Here is a 20,661-nt window from a genome sequence, read left to right as displayed (position 1 = left end):
AATCCACTCTTCCATCATTTGCATATATATTGCCATTTTTCGTACATATTGACTGGACTATATCTGTCACTTCGGATTAGCGACTGTCGCGTGATGCGCAGTATTCTCATATACTCGCTTCGCTTATATATCATATAAAGATTTAGGGAAGAAAAGGACAATTTGAGCGGAGTAGCGTAACACGATTGAGCGTAAGGTGTGCTAACCAATTCAGTCTTGCCTCCACGCATATTGGAACATTTACCTAATTGTATCAGGAAATTTATATATTAATCAACCGGCGCGTGCCGCCCGGGAGGTGATGCCCCCGCGTAAGCGCGGCGCTACAAAGAGTTAATGCAGGTACGCAGGCGAATCGTACGGCGCGATAATAATGGGTGCGAGAGAGATAGAAACTTCAGGGGCGAAAATTTTAAAGAAAAATCGCATCGGACGTAACATCACTAATGCGGATTTATTTTGAATGGGAATATACTGTGTATATATAAGCATTCGTGTATCCGTTTTTAGTAGGCTGAACATGTGCTTTTGAAATCATAATTCCTCATAAAGACGGATACATTTTGTATTCGCGTGTATTCGCAAATGCGGATATATTTTGAATGGGAATATACTGCATAGGGTAAACCCGGTATATACGCCGCACCTATCAAAAACTTAATTTATCAATTATTATTTAATATGTTTAAAACAAATTAATTATACCAATAAAAACTTTGTATCATCTACTACTATAAAAAAAATATTAGAAATCCAAAATAATTTATTTTCCATATTAAAAAATAACTCTTTTAAACCCCTGCATTTTTGCCATTTATCCCATAGGGGGGGGTTATATGGCCACTCATGGATGGGATATATGAGTTTTAAGAAAAGCACAAATATTCTATAAATAAGATGTAAAATGACGACGTAACTTGCATTTGTTTATTAATACATGACAATTTTTATTGTTCAGAATGAAAATTGGAATACAAATAGGACTTAATAAAATTTTTTTAAATAGCTTCAAATCTTTGAAAATAATCTTTAAACGTTTAAGATTTATCAACATTTATGCATTAATGCAAAATATAATTGTTAGAGAGAATTAACAAAAACTTCTTAAATAGAGCGTCTGTGCTGCGGCACAGCATCCCGCTCGCTAAAAATGCCGTATATCCCAAATAGATGGGATATATATGACAACTAATTAAACAAATAATATAGGAGCAAAGCACTTGTATTTTGTTATACAACATGCTTTACTATTCCTCTACACATATGTATTGCAAAATAACCACTAAGTCTTTTACACGCTCTACAATAATCATTTTATGTAGATTATAAATTATGATGGCACTACTTATTACAGTAAAAAATCGATTTAACTCGCAATAATTTCATTAATATTAACAGTAAAAAACTGAAAACATAATATAATACTAATATACCATAAAGGCATGTAACAAAGTAATTGACGGAAAATTATCCCCACTCCTTCTATTTTTTCTGACTTCTGCGGCGTATTTCCTGACGCGGCGTATATACCGGGTTTACCCTACTCTATCTAAACGAAAATTTAATATTTGTATTTTTTATAAAAATTATAATAGTTTTTCAAATATATAGAATGTTCGGAAATTCAACCGACAAACTTTCAGAGATTGTTAGAGGCACCAAAAGGATCATTTTTTGCAAATGGATTTAGGATTGGAAGCGTGCCGTTTTATCGCTACATAAAAATTTATAGTAATAATGCATAAAATTAATGAGGCTTACTTGAAAAATGATGGCTTCACGCTCGATTTGCGACATATTCTTGAAGATAGTATTGATGATGTTGAGAAATTTATCTCGCTCCAAAAAACTGGCTTGATCTTTCTCGAAGAAGTCAATGAAATCGTACAGAATAAAATATGTTCCTGAAACAGAAATATATGCATGCTAAACGCAATGATAGGAAATACTACTTATTATACATTATAAAAACTATTTAAAAATGTATAAAAACACAGCAGAAAAGTTACAATTTTTAAATAGCATACAAATGCATAGCATCTTGATTTTTAAATTCAATTAATTTTATAAATTTGCACGACACGAATATTCGCTTCATTATACGTAAAGACAGAGATCATTAAATATATTTAAAAAGTATATTTTAAAAAAACATACAGCACATAGGGGGGAGCTTCGTTTACGAACAAAACGATTACTTATACAGCTTCGTTTGCACACACGACAATATTGCACATTGCTCATAAGACAATAGGAAGTTTTTGCTGTGTATTCAGATATACGATAAACGCTAAAGTCACATTATTTAGTGAAAAGTCGAACTGTTTGCGTGTGCAATTTGACTTTTTACTAAATAACATGACTTTAGTATTCACCGCATATTTGAATATCTCTCTATTATCCTGTGTGCAATATGCTGTGTGGCAATATTGTCGTGCAATACACTGTGTGCAATATATCTGTGTATAAACGAAGCTGTAAGCAATCGTTTTGTAGGTAAATGGTATCCTCCCCAGCACTTAGCGCTGTTTGCACTTAACAATATGTCTATGTTTGTAAGTATTATGTTATGCTAGTATCATACCGTATTTAACAACTACTTATCCACTGCATTACATCACATGCTAATAGAGTAATAATAAAGATAAATATTCCTAATTTCATGCTCATACGGCACAGCAAAAATACGAATATTCGTAACACAATATTTATGGAATATTTGGCAAATAAAAAATGCTATGGAAAAATGATTTTATAATTGTAATAAAACGTTACACATACGCACACTCACACACACATACCATATAAGGATTTGACATAAAAACTCGTTAATTAAAAAAAAATACTAAAATTCCTAAGAATAGTATACTAAAAGAATACATTGATCAATATGCTGATATCGAAAAATTTAAATTCACGATAGATCGAAAATATCATAAATTTTTCGTTAGAAACTTTTTCACGTTTCAATGTTAGTCGCTAAAAAAATGTATGTCGAGTTCGAACCAAATTGTTTCACTTGTAATTAATTAATATTTAATTAGTTCCTAATTTTTGCAAATTAATTTTTAAACATATAGAGAAAATATTTATATAAACATACATATCCTTTGTTTTAACTCATTTAAACCTCGCGTACATTGTAATTCTATCAACATCATCTGAGATTTCATGTGCATACGTAATCATATATAGACAAAATTAAAAAAAATTAATTGTTTAATAATTATTTATCGAGATGCATAAATATTTTTTAATATACTTTTAATAAAATGAGATCTGAAGAGATTAAGATGTTCTACAACATAAAATTCGTTAAAATCAAAAGAAAACACTTTCATCCACTTCGTTATAATTGTACTTAAGTTGTACACAAAAAATTGTGACAATTTAATTTCAGTTTTACAGCTTATGTGCATACGACGCAACTACTAGAAGCTTTATTGCTGATAAAGGTGTCAGAAACACAATTTCAAAATACTTCAATTTGATTTAATGAAAATAGTTGACCACGCGGCGTTATCATGCATTCTTAGTTCTACGGCGTGAAACCCTGGATTTCCGGCTGCTTACACGTGCACAACGTGGAAACTTCATCCCCCTTTTATGGTGAGCGAGAGTGTTGCCTCAGGCATGCCGTCTTTGGGATCACGTACGATACGGAGACTTCAAAGAGAGTGCTCCTCAAAAAGAAAATGTAGTTTTCCAATATAAAGTATTTCCTGTTAGACAATATACGTATGACAACATACATATGACATAAATAGGCTGCCAATCCTAAGGTTTATGTTATATACATTTTCTAAGAATTAAAAAGCATATTGTGGAGTCTAGTTCAAAAATATAACAATTTATATTGCCAAGATTAAATACTATATTATCTACAGGGCTAGGCATGTATTTGAAATACTTTTATTTGAAAAACGATAATTGTAAGACAATTGTATCTTGTGTATTTTGTATATATTTCAGCGGAGCACATAAAAATGTTTTATATTTCATCGAAATATATAAAAGTATTTTGTAGTTGGATTGAATGGAAATATATTTTGTATTTTGTAGTTCAGGATTGAAAGTATTTTGTATTTAAAATACTAAGATATTGACAACTAATATTACTATTTAAATTACGGAGTACATTTTCTCTGTTTTAAATATAAAATACGTAACACTTTCATGTATACCGATCAAATACAAAATACAAAATATATTTTTGTAGTAAAAAATTGTGTTTCAAATACATGCCGTGATTATCTATCATGTAAACACAAATAAAAAATCAATTTCTACAATAAATTATTGATTTAAAACACCCAAGAAATAAATTTGGCATAATCTATATTATATGTGTCTGTGTAAATTGAGATGTAGTATATGTGCGTTGTAAATGTAAATATATGTGCGTATCTTACTTTACTTTTTAAATACAAATTGTTATAACAATCCTAAATATCGTAATCTTTTAATATAATTATTGTAGTAATACTAATAATTAATTTATATTACACGCGTAATTGTAATCCAATGTGCAAACCAGTTTTATTTAATCTTAGAACTTGTCTCTAAAAGTAAAAAAATTTTAATTAAAAAACTTAAGCGCTTCTAAGTTAGGAAACACCACACATTTCTATATGATACGTTCAATATATAATACAAATTTGTTAAAAGAAGTTTAATTTCGTTTTTGACTTCAATAAGTACAGTTTAAATTATAAACTGAGTTATATATAAATTAAATATGGTAGAGAAACAACATTAACTGAAACAAAATATACATATATTCCAAAATCATGACACATTATTGACAAATATTATAGCAAGCGATAATCACTTTGAAAACATCACTTTGAATAATAAATGTAAATATATTATATGTATATGCATATATGAAAGTAGTAAACAAAATAATATTTATAGACATCGAAAATGAATGTGCTACTGAATAAATAAAATAAAATAACGCAATTGATGCGAGAAAGGAAAATCCCCGATCTATCGGCAATAAAATTTCTTCAATGCTTCGTAAATGCGAATTTGATTATAACACACTTGTAAAAGGGTAAAAAGAATTGATATATTATTATGATATAAATAGAACTGGAAATTATTAATTAATACACCGGATGGATGTAAAATTTATGAGTTAAATTACAAATTCTCGGATTCACATACGCGCGTCAACGTTTCAATCCCTTCGAGAGAATTCCCATACTGACTACAGGTGAATAATAGTACATGCACGATATTTTCTAAACTAAATGAACAGGTTGAATTTCGTAGTTTCTCTGCTATATATGTAACAGTACTTATGGGAATTTGCCGACGTACAAACTCGAGTATATTTCTATGCATATGTGTTGAACTTAATTTGAGATTTATATTAGTGCTCCCCTAGTGCGATTTTATTATATAACTGTTCGTGTGTACTTATTGCAACGTGTATTATCACATTTGATTCAATACCAAATCTTCTCCAAAGTACCATTTTATTCCAATTTACTGGAAATCTTGACATGCGACATAAACTGTCAATGGCATCCTGTTCAGTATTATCATATATTTTATTATAGGGATATAACAATTATTATCATTTTAAGGATAAATGGACGAATAAAGAGAAAAATGTACCAACAAAGTCTCTTCTTGGCTTTGTAAGCTCTGAAGTAAAAAAAATTATTCTATTTTATTCTATGAAATTTTTTCAAAGATTCTTAATCAAAGTAGTAGTCATTAATCAAGAATACAAAATACTCTCCTTAAATGTGACAAAAGTTATGTTTAATTATTCTTTTGTTATGTATAAACATGTGTATTATCTTTATGAGGTTTTCATAAAGATTTAATATCTTTTTGCTTAATTTCATTTTAGAATAAATTTATTTTTGTTAAATGATATAATTTTTTATCGCTAAAGTAACTGTAATTGGATATAGAATTAAATTTAAAATATGAAACATATTTTTTCCAAACTATTTCATCTATATATATATTAGATTATTGACAAATAAGTTCATTCGATTTTTTAAGATGGAATAAAACATAATTTTTTAGAAATACAAAATAAAATTTAATTAATTATATGATTTAACAGAGCCAAGTTTTAGCTTTAAGAATCTATTTTTTAAAATTGAGGTACGATGATTTTCAATAAAGTTATAGAGTTCAAGCCAGAACGTTCTTTTATATAACCCGCAAGTAACTCGCAGTAACAAAAAATCGTAGAAATATTTTTTGAAAACGAAATTTGAAGGAAAACTTTATGCTTTCACGTCAGATAGTTAAAAATTTTTACAATTTTTTTGGGAGACGTGACAGGCCTACAAAGTGAAAAGAAAATTTTCCCTTTTTTAACTCGTAGTTTTCTGTATGTAATTACTAAATTCATACAAACTCAAAAAGTATAGTATACAATTTTAAGTTAATAAAATCAAACGAACTTGTTTGCCAATCCAATATGAACAATTATTATAATGTTGGAAATGATAATTGCAAGAATTGACAAAAAATATACACAAGTAATTTTATTTTTCTCATAAATACTATGAAAAATGGAAAAAATTATCACTGCATAATTTTCTTTATAAAACATGTGTGCAAGACGTGCGTAAAATTTATTTCTTAGAGAAGCGCGGGTAGAATCCGGTTTTATATCCAACACAGTCCACGCGTGTTGCAAGCGACGATCTCGCGGACGATGCTGCCCTTTTTCTTTTTTCTCTCTTTTTTTCATGAAACATTGCGCGTGAGTGTTACACGGAGATACTATTTAGTTTACCGGAAACTACTGCAGTAATATTGCATCTGACAACAAAGCTGGAAACCGAGTTGACTCGCCCGAGGTGGTTTTTGTTTCGGACCTTCAGTTTCCAGGTTAATGGACACTTCGAGCGAAAAAGATGTAGAACTCAGTGAAACCGGACTAACAAATTGAGAATCCGAACGAACTCAACATTGCCGTGATTTTTACGAAATTATATAGCGTCAAGAAATTTGATAAAGCGAGATACTAAAAGACTGCAATTCTATAGAATTGTAATTTGATTTTAAAAAAATAATAAAAAATTCGACTGTCTCTCAAAAGAACATTTTGCAACAAAGATACGAAAGATGTATATAAAATCTTTCGTACCTTTGTTGTAGAACGTTTCTTCGAGATAGTGAATTTTTCATTAACTTTTCAATCAAATTAGAATTGATTTCTTTTCTTGAGAATGTCAAGATTTTATTGAGAATGTCAGAGCGAGTAGATTGTCCATTTATTAAATTTTATATCTTTGTAATTAATTTTTAAATTAACACTCCGATTAAATAAATGATAAAATGTTGTGTTTCTAAAACTTAAGAAAACTATCAAAAATTTGTCTGTTTCTTTTTGCTTGTAACTTTGGACGCTATCTTTAAAGATTAAGGATATATCAATTTCGAATTGGTAGAAAGAGAAACGAAGAGTGAAAGAGAGACAGAGGGGGGGGGAGACTGAAAAAATTAATTTCAATAACGCGATGATCATATAAAAGGATAATTAAAACGGAAAAGAAGAAGAAAGATGATGCTAAAGTGTGTGGGTCATCGCCGCATCGTGATCTATTTCTAAGTAATACAATGATGGAAAAACGCAAAGTGAGCTATTGCGTATAACGGTGGCAAAGGATTGGGGATATGTCAACCAATCACGGGAAGTCCATTTTATGCGCGCGGAATTTAAACGTTATAAAACAAAGACATTACGTTGTCATTATAAATGCACAAGAACTGCGACTGCTGCAGATTTTAATGCAACAGGTCGGCATGATGCCAGAAACGATTAAGTCATAAAATATGTTTATTACGTATTGCATTAATCTCTAAATAAACCTTTATATTATATACATATATTTATTTATTACTTACACGATAGTCACAATCAATCTTTTCCAAATTTAAAAGAACTCTGTTTATAAATACTACATACATTGTGTATATGTATCTCTCAAATTTCATAAATTTTTGTACTGCGTCTACTCGTAATTTTGTATTTCGAAAACTGTCATTAAAGAACAAAATAAGGAAAATAACCATATTGGATTTTCATAAAATGGACCCCCAATTATTGACTGTCCACTGCGCATTTACAGTAATAGCTCATTGTATTTTACATTTTTCCATCATGACTGTATACAGATATCCGGTATTTAAATGTCAAAACTTCGGGAGCGTGTAGGTAGGAGATCGAAAAACTAAGAAAAGCAGTCCTGTAGAAATATGCTCGTTTTTGCTTCGTTTTGGAAAAAAAATCGCAAAAGAAATGTATGATACTAACGTTTCGTGAAACTTACCGTTCATTTCATCAGAGCGAGAAGTGCATTGATACGAAGGAGCACTTTAGTATCAGTGCCATCGTCCTGATGAAGTAAACGGTAAGAGTCACAAAATGTTGGCATTAGCAATGAATCATAATACGATGATAGCAAGCCCTCTAAAGAAAATATCCAAGAGCGTCAAAAGTATCATCAAGAGAAAAATTATTTGAAAAACCTTAAAGAAACTTTAACATAATTTAGCTGCTACATAAAAGATTTGTCATAACAGTAAATTAAAGCTTAAATAAATTAGTGCAAAAATCTTAGGTAAGCGTGTTAACAACTACCGAATATTACATAAATGTGATATATTGTTTATACATTTGCCTTAAAATCAATCCATCTTACTCAATACCTATTACGCTTAATTATTACTTCCAATTGTAAAACATATAAAATCGTTCTGTTATCTTTAATTATAGTCCGAAACAACAGCTAATTGTTAGTTACAGTCGTGTCAATAGAATAAGAAATGGTCTTGTGTACAAATTAAATAAAGTAATCTTATCGATGGAGAAATAATCGGTCAATTTTGACATGGAATACAAAAAAATTTAGAAAGAAGAATTATCTGGTCTAAGAGAAACAGATTCGTGGTTTAGGAACGAATTGGCATCGAGGCTTAACCGCAAACACCGACATAGCATTACGAACTCCGCTCGGATTGACTTTCAAGAGGAAAGCCGTTTTAGCAATAGCAAATTCAAGCATTTGCGGTGTGCCTGTAGCTATCTAAAATGGTAACGAATTAAGATTAGGTAACATCGTCTTTGCACAGTACTCAACAATTTCTTTTTCATGAACGAATAAAAAATTATCTAATTATTATGCAAATCTAACAATTTGATATTATTTTGATAGATAGAAAAAAAAGATTTAGGGAGAGAATAAAAGTACATATCAATCTTTTTGCCGTCATTTTATAAGCCCAACGATTTGTAAAAATATAATAAAATTAATTATAAAATCTTCTTCAAAATGCTCTCTCTTACTTTTGCGATTTTATAATTTTTTATTTTTATAAGCTGTTCCCCGAAAAGTATTATATAGACAAAATGTTGATTAAAGAGATTCTTGAATCTTTTTATGCGTAGAGTTAAATAAAAATGCATCAGATCGGCTAAAAAAATATAAAAAATTATACAAATAATAATATATTGTAAAAATTATACAATTTATAGTGGAAAAATATGAAAAATTATACATCTCTTTATACAAATTAGTTAATTTTACCTCTCTCTATAACTGTAAAATATATCTTCTCTTTAAATCGCGTGGAACGAAATCTCACTCGAAGAAAAAGAGTAAGATTTACTTTTTTGGAATATGATTTACTTCGAAGAAGTGAAATCAAGCTCTTTCTTAAAGTAAGGTTTCATCTACCCTGGTCTTACATACTGATCGTCTTCTTTCATCTTTTATGTATTACTTGTGTATGGTCGCAATCAAATATTTTCCTTTTTCTACTATTAAAAATATAAAAATGCTACTAAGCATGGAACAATATGTTACATACAAAAAAGTGGTAATTACAATTTATATTATTTAATTTATTATAAGAACATAGAATATAATTAAAATTTGAAATTAAAATTAACATAATGCATAAGATAAATAGTACACAGCCAATACACAATAAACATAAATATAATCATGAATATATGTTTATATATATATATACATACATATGTATACAGTATGTACAATTGTACAACGTACATACATGAACACATACACGTGCATATATAATATACAGAATAGTAGCATATTCTCCCAAGACACTATTTTATGTTATAACAAGCCTGTACAATGCAATTGTTAAGAAAATAAATGAACGACAAACTGAATATTTCTATTTTAGTCCATGCCAATAGATTAACAAGCCAATTGAGCTAAATATTGTGTAACGCTTACATAATGGTGTACATAAAGTACTATAAAAATTATAAGAGGAGCATGTTTTCATTACTACGCTCATATTTACCTCATAAAAATAATAACATTGCCAAGAAATTGATAATACTTATGCAACACGTCAAGTACAAAATTGTAAACAATTTTATGGCACTAACACAAGCGTTGCTAATTGATAAGTCTGTTAAATAAAACGAGTGTGTGTGTGGCGTACTCTCCCTACTAATATATTATCTGCAGTTACTCCAAATATTTATATAATTTAACTTTAATTGAAAATTTACTGTTGTAAATTATACTATAAAGAAGAATAATTTTATTTGTGATTTTTTAAAATTTTTTATGTGAATAAATATACATCCTTTAATAGTTTCAATATTATCATTTATATAATTATTATTATATTACGTGTAATTTTTTTACAGTGTAACCTTCAAAGATTTCAGTGCTAGAAAATTTGCAATCCTTATATTAACAATTAACCGTCCTTTTAAAGTATATGCGCACTGCGTACCTAATTATAAAGTGAGATTATCTTTTCAGTTGATATCAAAGTGAAGCGATAGACCGTGCAATTGAGGGTCAATGTAACATAAGAAATTCACTAGTGCTCTTTGAATCTAATATGCGTGGAAGCATATTTTCATCATTGAAGATGGGTCCGATGCAAAAGAACTCAATTACCGGCAACTCCCTGAGGCTCAGTGGAAGAGAGTAGAAGAAAGGAGCTTTAACCGCGCGCGCAATTTCAGCGCGATTTCAAGCTTGACGAATAACTGGCGGAATCGAAAAAGGAAAAGATAGATAAAGGCGAAGGATAAGAGAAAAGGTGCGAAAGAAGGTGTAAGAGTGAAGTTTTGATGGTGAACGGTGGTTGCACGCAGGGATAAAAGGTGGAAAGAGAGCTCGAGCAACGAGTGGCAGGCAGGGACCGCCGCGACCTCGTCTGCCTGCCTGCCTATCTATTCCCAGGCTCACCCATCTCTATCGATTCAACACCACGAACTTGTTAGCTGGCCTCACTGCCGGAGCCACCGACAATCTTGTTGCATTTTCTCGAAATGACATTTATTAATCCTTAAATATAGATACATCCAGATGCGATAATACGAGTAATTACGATTTTTATCAAATAAATAGATAAGGTAATTCAGGAGAAGACGCCACCCTTAAGCCTTTATTCTTGAATAACTTCTTAATATTGATGAATTAATCAACGAAAAAATATTTTTTATATTCTAGAAACCTATCTTTATTCATACAAATTAACGAATTAAATTTTTGATATTTCGTATTATTGAAAAAAATTGATGTCATACCTAACCAAAGTGGTATCTTCCACCTATATATACGGAAAAGACGTCACAAACAATTAAATAATGTAATGCAATATAAACTTGCATATTTTACTTATTTACAGTTCATACTCAGAAAGTAATTTAAGAAGTATGGTATGTTGGACATACTTTTATTCGTTTAAACAGCATTTTATTAACTAAAAACATTTCGAATTATACACAAAGCATCTAAAATTTTAATCTACAAAATCATTTTAATTAAACGACATCAAGCAGGGAAAATTGTATTTTGTATTTACTGTCACCTTTCCCCTATATATAAGTGTGTAAGAGGAATATACAATTGCAACTTTTACGTATGTAACAATATTACAAATTATAATCTGTATTAGCCATATGATTGCCAGAAAACACTGATCAAAACCGTCATTAGTTTGGTTTTACAATAAGCATCGAAGCACAAACCTTAACTATTGGTGTACTAAATATTAGAAAGAACATATTTTATAACCCATCTTTTCGTATTTTGTTAAATATCTTTCAATGTCAATTAGCATGAACTTTTTGATAATTGCATTTTTTTACCCATTGTCTACTACATACTTCTACGCAATCAGATATATATTCTATGATAAAAATATAAATAATATGACATCTTCCCCCTTGTGCCATCTTCCCCTGAATTATCTTTTTATGGAAAAATGTTTTTTTTTTATGTCCGGTTACTTTTCTTCAATCTTATTTTAGCAGTTGCACAAGTTGAATGCGCATAATCATCGAATAATATGCAAATGGTCAATTTTACTTCCTCCGAGGTGATAAACTAACAAATATTGATCCGCATTTTGAATTTATCTAAATTTAGCGGCTGGAATAAATGAGACAAAACGAAAAATAACGCGCATGACACGAATAATAACGAATACCTTCGTGTACAGATTAGATTTATTCAGGGTTGGGTGGAACGTTACTTCATAAAAGAAACACATTACTGTTACTATTACTTAGAAAATAACGATTCGTTATTTTTTTACTATTTACTTTCTGTGATGTTTTTGTAAATAATGTTAGATTTAAAAATTATATTATTTAATAAGCAAATTAATTGTGAAATCAATATTAAAATTTAAAATTGAAAATTAATCTTTGTATAACATTTTTTCTATATTAAATCCATATTTAAAAAATTTTCGATAATTTCTTACATTAATATTTTAATTTGTTAATATATGTTTATCTTTAGGAAATTAGATTGTAATTTACAAATATAGATTTTATTAAAAAATTTTATTAAATATAATTTTTAAATCTTCGTCGTTACATTTTTGTAAATGTCACAGTTATTATCCCGGCAGGTCAAATTTATCAATTGATACTACTATTCTAAAATTATCCATCTGATATTTTAGAACAACCAAAATATGGAATGTATTTTGAACATTACTAGAACATCATAGATTGTGTTTTACAATAACGTTTTATAATAATGTTATAAATCAAATAAAACAATATATGTTTAAAAAATTCTTAAAAGCATACACATAAAATAAATCGCTGTAACATAAAAAATTATAACTTCTTCATCTTTTTTTCAGTTAAAATTTTAGACTGATGCTTCTAAAATGTAGTACTTTTACATAAAAATATTAATATACTATTGCGCGTTTCAAAAAATATTTTTTTTTCGACATTCGATGTTGTTTTCTCTTCAAAAAGCTTCTATACATGTAATGACGCATTTTTTAATAGTTTATCAAACTTTTTATCGATATTGCATAAACTCTATTATGATCTATGCCGTAAAGTTATATACAGCTTGAAATTCGGACACATTTTGACGTGATGACAACGAACAATAAACAATATCGTCATTAAGAGTACTACATTCCAATATTCACTATCAATACTGAGTAATAATAGTTCATATGATGTATATACAGTTCATATTATATATATTACAGATTTTTAGTATTGACTAACTATTCGAATACAGTCTAAGCCCAGTGAAAAATGACAATAGAATCGATGTCGATTCAACGTCGACTCGATGTCGATTCCATTGTCATTTTTCACTGGGAAAAATGAAGTGCAAAACATTTTTTGATGTATATCAGTTTCTTTTATAAAAGATTTCTAGCTTTTTAAAAATAATACGACTTATTTTTTTATAATAATTATAAAGATGATAAAGAATTAAAGTAAACAATAATGATAAAAGTAACAATAACGGCTGGATTCGTTACCGTTAGTATAAAAATGTAAAGACATTATCGTTATCATTATAGTTAAAAGAAAATAACAAACTTTACTAAAAAAAATATATATTATTTTCTAACCTTGGATATTTATTTCTGATAACGTGAACGCGTTAATTACATGCTACTACATATGTACAAATGCTGGATTTCACATTCATTAAAATTCGCGCTCCTACATTTTACATCAATACTTTTTCGCTCCCTCAACCTGACTTTTTTCAATCCATATCATCAGTAGATACTCACATACTATTCACATTTCTGTTGCTAATTACTACACTATTTCCGTTCTCTCATTGATTCGATTTAAATGATATAAAAAGGCAAAAGAAAAGCAAATGAATGTTAATTGTCTGATATCGCGTTGTATTCTAATTGTGATAAAATCGCAGAATATAAATTCTTAATGTTTTCCTTAGTCTATTGCAAGAAAATGAAGTTTACTTACGAAAACGTTTAATTAAAATAAATTATATAATTTTTAATAAATTATATATTTTCAAAAAACTCTACAAGATAAATAAATTTTTTCTGCCGAACTGAAAGAGTCCTTTATTTAGTTTATATTTGTTTATTTTTATCATATATTCAATTAAACTAAATTATACTCACTGTGACTAATTTTATTCTGCGACGAAATTACTGTATTGGATTGTAAAAGATTAAAATAATATATCTCGAAAAATACTCAATCGCATAACAGCGAAAAGGAAACCATCAAATTCTTTAGGAAGGTGTTTTACTAGAAAGAAAAGTAGGTCAGGGGTTTGAGAGTTTTCTCACCTTGAGGCTGTTGCTTCGGCAAACGGCCAAGAGAAATGGTGAGAGCTATAACAATAAGTACATTGTTTTTCCCCTCTCCGGCACATTTCCATTTCTACATCTCATTCCTCCTCGGAAATTCTGTACTGTCGAAATCCACCATTTTACTGCGCAGTTGCATTATTCTTACTGTTTTGATCCTTACGGATGCAGAATTGTCATGCTTTAATGCATCATGCTTTAATTAAATATATTAGCTGTCGTACAGTACGATGTTAATGCAATTTGTATGATGAAAGTAAATATTAATATTTGCAATGCGAAATTATTGATTAAAATGACATTAAAGTACAAATAATGTGCAGATAGGTACATATATGACAAACAATTTAAAAAATTTATGTATTATATCATTTATATATATATATTTCTGATAAACTTTTTTATTTTATATTATTAAAATATATTGAAAATTCTATCTTAGAAACTCATGAATTATTGGTAATTATGGATTAATAATATATAATTCAATCATATTAATAATTACAAAATTTGATACATGAAATAATTCTGAATATATATAAATACATCAGAATAAATCTATAATTTTAATAGAATATTTTATTTTTTTACACACGTCTTTGTTTCTTTAATAATCAATTAAATGTGATATTGTAATTCAAAAATTCTGGACAAATATTAGCAATGCGCCGCACAACCACGTTTTTTAAAAAAAATATAACAACTATATGTGTGCATTTTTTTATTAGCGTGAAAACAAATTTAAATTTTAAATCCTAAACTATATCTTTTATAGAATATCAATAAATATGTAAAATAATAATCTGATTACGTATTTGTTAAAAACATACAATTATATTACATCTCTGTTTGCTCCATATAGCGATTCACGGAAACATCAAGCTATAGAAGAGCATGTACAAGTTTTCTTCATTTTATAAGAACGTTTTTGCAAAAAGTTTTAGAAATCTATTCAACCGAAAGACGTTCGTGTTCAAAATCACGACTGATCGAAGCTCGCAAAGAATGCTTGCATACGAGCTAAACTAGTTGGTCGGTATGTCCGATACATCAGAAATGCGATTGAGGAGTGGAAACAAGCGAGACGCCATGTTTGAGTAGATAATGAGGAAATGATAGGACGCCGTCGCACCGCACCTGGCAGCCCCGTTGCTCAGGTCACTGTGCATATACCCACCTGTTCGTCCTTGTACCTATGTACGCGTATGTGCAGGAAGCTACATTGGATGCCTAGAGCAGACTAAAGAGCGAGGGAAGCGAGAGGATAGATGCGCACAGAGGGTGGTTTATCGAAGCATTTACATGAGGCTTCGTACTCTCGTGTGTCGAGCAAGTCGCGTTACATTTACACGCTGTAGGCTTACCGTCCAAGTGGAGTAAGATTTATGCGACGATTAGGTTTAATCCTTCGTGCATCGCTATAGCGTGGTGAAAGAACAAATTATAGCGACCAATGTCGAAAAATAGCACACGAGACTATACATATTGTATGGTAATAACATCAAGTAAAACGTGTAACATGATGAAACTTTTTACAACATAAACTGTACATTATTATTTGTAATTATTAGTGATTTCCATGTGCAAATTAGGAATGCTTGCTTTATTTCTAATTAAAGTAATTGTATTTACATATTCTTTGCGCAACTTGTAGTCATATTGAATATTTGAATTAAACGTATCCATCTGATTCTATCTAAAGTGTAGAAATACACATACACGCGCGACATATCTTTCTATATTTAATAAATTAAAGATATTAATACGAAAAAGAGAGAGAGAGAAACGAAACGCTTTATCTAAATTGTTCTTAAAATAATACATAATGCTTTTATTATATATATTATAGCATTGAGATGACTTGTTTTAATAATATATCTTATATACATATATTATAAAACAAGTCATTTTATATTTACAAAATTTATCGCAGAAATATTAAATACAATATTTCATCAACCAATCGAATTTAATGCAGTGTACAATAAAACAAGAACGTCCAAAGAACTCAATGATCGTGTTTTCCGTTTCTGGTGTTTTCTGATGCGTGAAAGTAATTTCGTACGATTCGGAATCGTACCGTAAACTTACGCAAGAAATTCTTTTGAAGCTACACTGGTAAGTAATTTTCAATCAAGAATTCGAAGACGACATAGCGAAATCTCTCTACGAGAATTACATTGGGTCGACGTTGTTAAACGACGTTGTTTTACTACACCGCATCAGCATGTATGTACACGTGTACAAAATCGTTGATATCTCACTAGAACGTCTGAACACCGTGTATTTTCACGTTTACATATGAGAGCATATATATATATATATATACATATACATGCATACGTATGAACGCGTATACCCAGGACGAATCGTCGATGCATGAGCAAATATGCTAAGATCTCCCTTTGTTTGCGATTCATCTAATTCTAGACTCTCTCCGTAGAGTTCGTTATTGAAGATGATGACGAGAGGTGCTAAATTGGACTGCCTTAACCTTCGGTGTAAAAAGCGCTTATCATGATCGTAAGTGTTAAATCCATTACTTAAACTTTTGATAAGGCTACGAAAAGTAAGAAAGCGAAGTTTCGCTGTGCGAGTAAATTAAAAGCCCGCGTTCGATAAGCGGCAGTAATTATTTAGTGTATTTCATAGTTGTGTATTTCACAAAGATTCATCGCGCAATTGCAGTGTCTGACTCTAGCAATTACGGTAAAGTAAAGTTAGATGCAAGCTACATTGATACTCTTCTTATACAGAGAATCCATCAAATATAATCAGCAAAGAGATAATTTACTTTCTGTATAAAAAAACAAAAGAATATAGAGAATAAAATCATCTTTCGATAAAAAAAAAAGTAATTTTAATATGTCTCTATTTAACTATGCAATCGCTATTGATACCAATAATATCGCATACTAATTTAATCTTACGATATACTGACCGTTTTATCAAAGAAATGATCACATACATTAAGTATAATAAACCTAACCCAATTTTAATTACTAATAAATTTTATAAAAATGAATATATTGTAACAATTATTTTCAGTCAAAATACCAGACTAGGAACGTAATAGTAATAAGCAAATGTATGCAACTTTATTAATAAAAAAGGTACAATACAAGAAGCAAATAAAAATTATTAAAAACCATTTTTCCAAAAATTTGTATTTGTTAAAAAAATTAAAATAAAATTTTCTTGAATAGTGTACCGAAAAAATTAAAAGCTTTGAATTTAAAGAAAAAAAAAATTATAATCGAACGTTTCAAAAAATATACAATATGCTCGGACATGACATACGCATTTCAAACTTTCAATCATTATTATGGAAACGTCATTTATCGATTAACGCTATCTTTTATGCCAAAGAAAAATAATATTATTACGTGTTCAGATTTGCCAGGTAGATTAGCCAATTTTTTAAATTACATAAATACTAATTTTTTAAAAAAGCATCTTCCATATATAAATATGTAACACAGAATATTTATAAAATTTTTAATTAATTTTTTTTAATAAAAAATGACTCACTTAAAAAATAAGATATCTTTTTTTCAAAAATCATTTTAAGTCTGATTAGATTTTATGTCATCTGTATGACATAATCTTTCTTTAAAATTTCTACAGATAATAAACTTGAAACATCTTGCTGAATTGTCTACACTTAGTTTAATATCTTATAAGTCTCCGTACATTTGAATACAAGTGTAAACGTACTCGTACATATAATAAATATTGTATACAAATATAAACAATAGAGTAAATATTACAAATATCAATTTGCAGAAATAAAGAAACATAAGTTAAATTGTTTTTAAATAAATACTATTATATTTTTCATGTATATGAAATCCGAATCAAGTTTCCTAATAACTTTGTAAAACAATACTTGTTATCACTACAGTACATGCAGGTATGCTTATTTTTTTTTTTTTATTAACTTTTTATCGTAACTCAAAATATTTGATTTATTATTAAGAAATATTATTGCATACTTCTAAGAAGAGATTTATCTTCATCTAATCCTAATGGCTATATTGACAGGAATTCATACAGTTGAAACACGTTCTCTGTGTTCTATCATATAAATATAGTTACTACTCTGAAGTTCTAATTGACCGAGAGACAATTAAAGCTGTGTATTGGGGAGTACCCAGTAAACATTGTGGCCTGTCGACGACCGACTAACGTAGGATGAACGAATGTACTGGTAATGTAGTATAACCAACTGCTAACTCATGATCAATGCAGGAAATGCACTGCACTGTACACATTGATACGCGAGTTTTGCACAAGGTTCCAAATCCAAAAAAGTGTCAAATATAATCACAATAAATAATATCAGCATCGTATTACTTTTTATATCGAGAAAGTAATTAGAAATACACCAAAATTCATTGTGAATTTGTGCAATCTGACTGCAATTTTTCAATAAAAATATTTCTAATAATTAAAAAATCATAATTTGATGAATAAACAGACGAATGTATATTATTGTCTGAAAATCAAGTATCTCACGTTTTTGCTATTACTCAAAACAGCAATAACAATTATATACCTAACATATACATATTTAAATGTCTTCATATTATAATATCTATTTTTTTATTAGTATAGCAACTTTGTAAAGCATATAATTTTTTTCTACATAAAGAACTATGTATATACATTTATCTTTAATATTACTGTATAACAATAATAAATTTAGAATAATTTATCCGAAGCATATACATATGTATGTATATATAGTATGTATATAATAGGATATGAATACGTATGCTTAACTACCAGACTGATTTCTATGCCGAGCACAATCAGTTAATCGGCTTGCCGGAATGGCCCCTTTGTCCTCCTCTTTAGCCAAGCTTGACAGTTTGTGGTTTATAGTTTGCAAACTTTATCGGAAGGAAATTCACTACACCTCTTTGAGCACTCAGCACATTGATTTCTCTTGAGATCCATGATGATTATGTATAGCGTTACTATAAAGTTTTATGTATAACTACAATAATTATATGCTATTAAATTGTAGTACACTTCTCAGACTTACTATTGACAGTTTATATTTTTTAATAAATTTAACATATATTTATCTCTTTTAAAAATCTTATAGTAAAAATAATAATAATGTGACAACACACGCTCGAATTTAATATTTTTAATCTATGGAAAAAAGAGAGAGATAGCGTCTATTACAAAGAAATTTAATTAAACTTCAATTATTTATATTTTAATATTATACTAAATATTATATTCTTAAATTAGTTTTAAATATTATTAATTAAACAATTCTTAAAAACAAGGATAAAGTTTTAACAATATGTATTTGCGTATTTCTTTATATCTTGGTAACTTCCAAAATTTACAATAATTGTTAAAAAATGAAGTAAGGTACGGTATTCAGGTAATATAATCGCAGTCATATACTCGTATTACATGTACGAATATTTTAAAAACTACGAAACATTTTTGTTGATACTAATTAACAGTAGAACTACGGTTTATCGAACTATTATTTTTAATAAATACCAAATCCTATTAGTGTTTACTAATCATTTATTATTTTCAAAATATTTTGTTTTTTTTTTTACCAAAGAATACATTGCTACATCCTTTATTTAATTTCAACTGTCTTTACTATTCTATCCTGAATGAAAATTGTGCACATCGCTGGTATTAGAAAGGAAGAATAATGATTTAATTATACCGTCCGAATTGCTCGGCACATGTAGAGCCATGCTTTTCTCTCTGTAGTGCATGCATTAGGTACGCGGTAGGCGATCGCTTTCGGAGAATTACATAGGTATAGCGCAGGATTGACCACTTGTAGCTGTAATGACGACTAAGCCAGGTCGTAGCATGCAAATATCTTACTCAAATAAGGGTTTCATCAAGAGCCTCCTATGGAGTGTCTGTGAAATTGGAATATAGAAAAGGATGAACGTCCGTTATTACTTAGATAAATTATTCCAAAGTTAATCATGAATTCTGGGCAACAAACACGCCGAAAACTAATCAAGTCTAACATGACTTTATGTTCAATATTGT

General features: G+C 29.0%; 1 protein-coding gene across 1 annotated transcript in view; it reads right to left on the bottom strand.

Annotated features, from left to right (window-relative positions):
* Positions 1-1,761: 1,761 nt before the first annotated feature.
* The window catches only part of AChE-2 (acetylcholinesterase 2), a gene marked incomplete at its 3' end in the record, with an annotated part of 56,268 nt that continues 37,368 nt past the window's right edge, over positions 1,762-20,661 (bottom strand). The window contains exon 2 of the mRNA XM_018541695.1: positions 1,762-1,904. Within this exon, the coding sequence (XP_018397197.1) occupies positions 1,762-1,904 (143 nt within the window). The remainder of the gene's footprint in view (positions 1,905-20,661) is intronic.

Source organism: Cyphomyrmex costatus, unplaced genomic scaffold (assembly GCF_001594065.2).
Source record: "Cyphomyrmex costatus isolate MS0001 unplaced genomic scaffold, Ccosl1.0 scaffold30, whole genome shotgun sequence".
NCBI classification, from domain to species: domain Eukaryota; kingdom Metazoa; phylum Arthropoda; class Insecta; order Hymenoptera; family Formicidae; genus Cyphomyrmex; species Cyphomyrmex costatus.
This window is presented reverse-complemented; position numbering and strand designations above follow the sequence as displayed.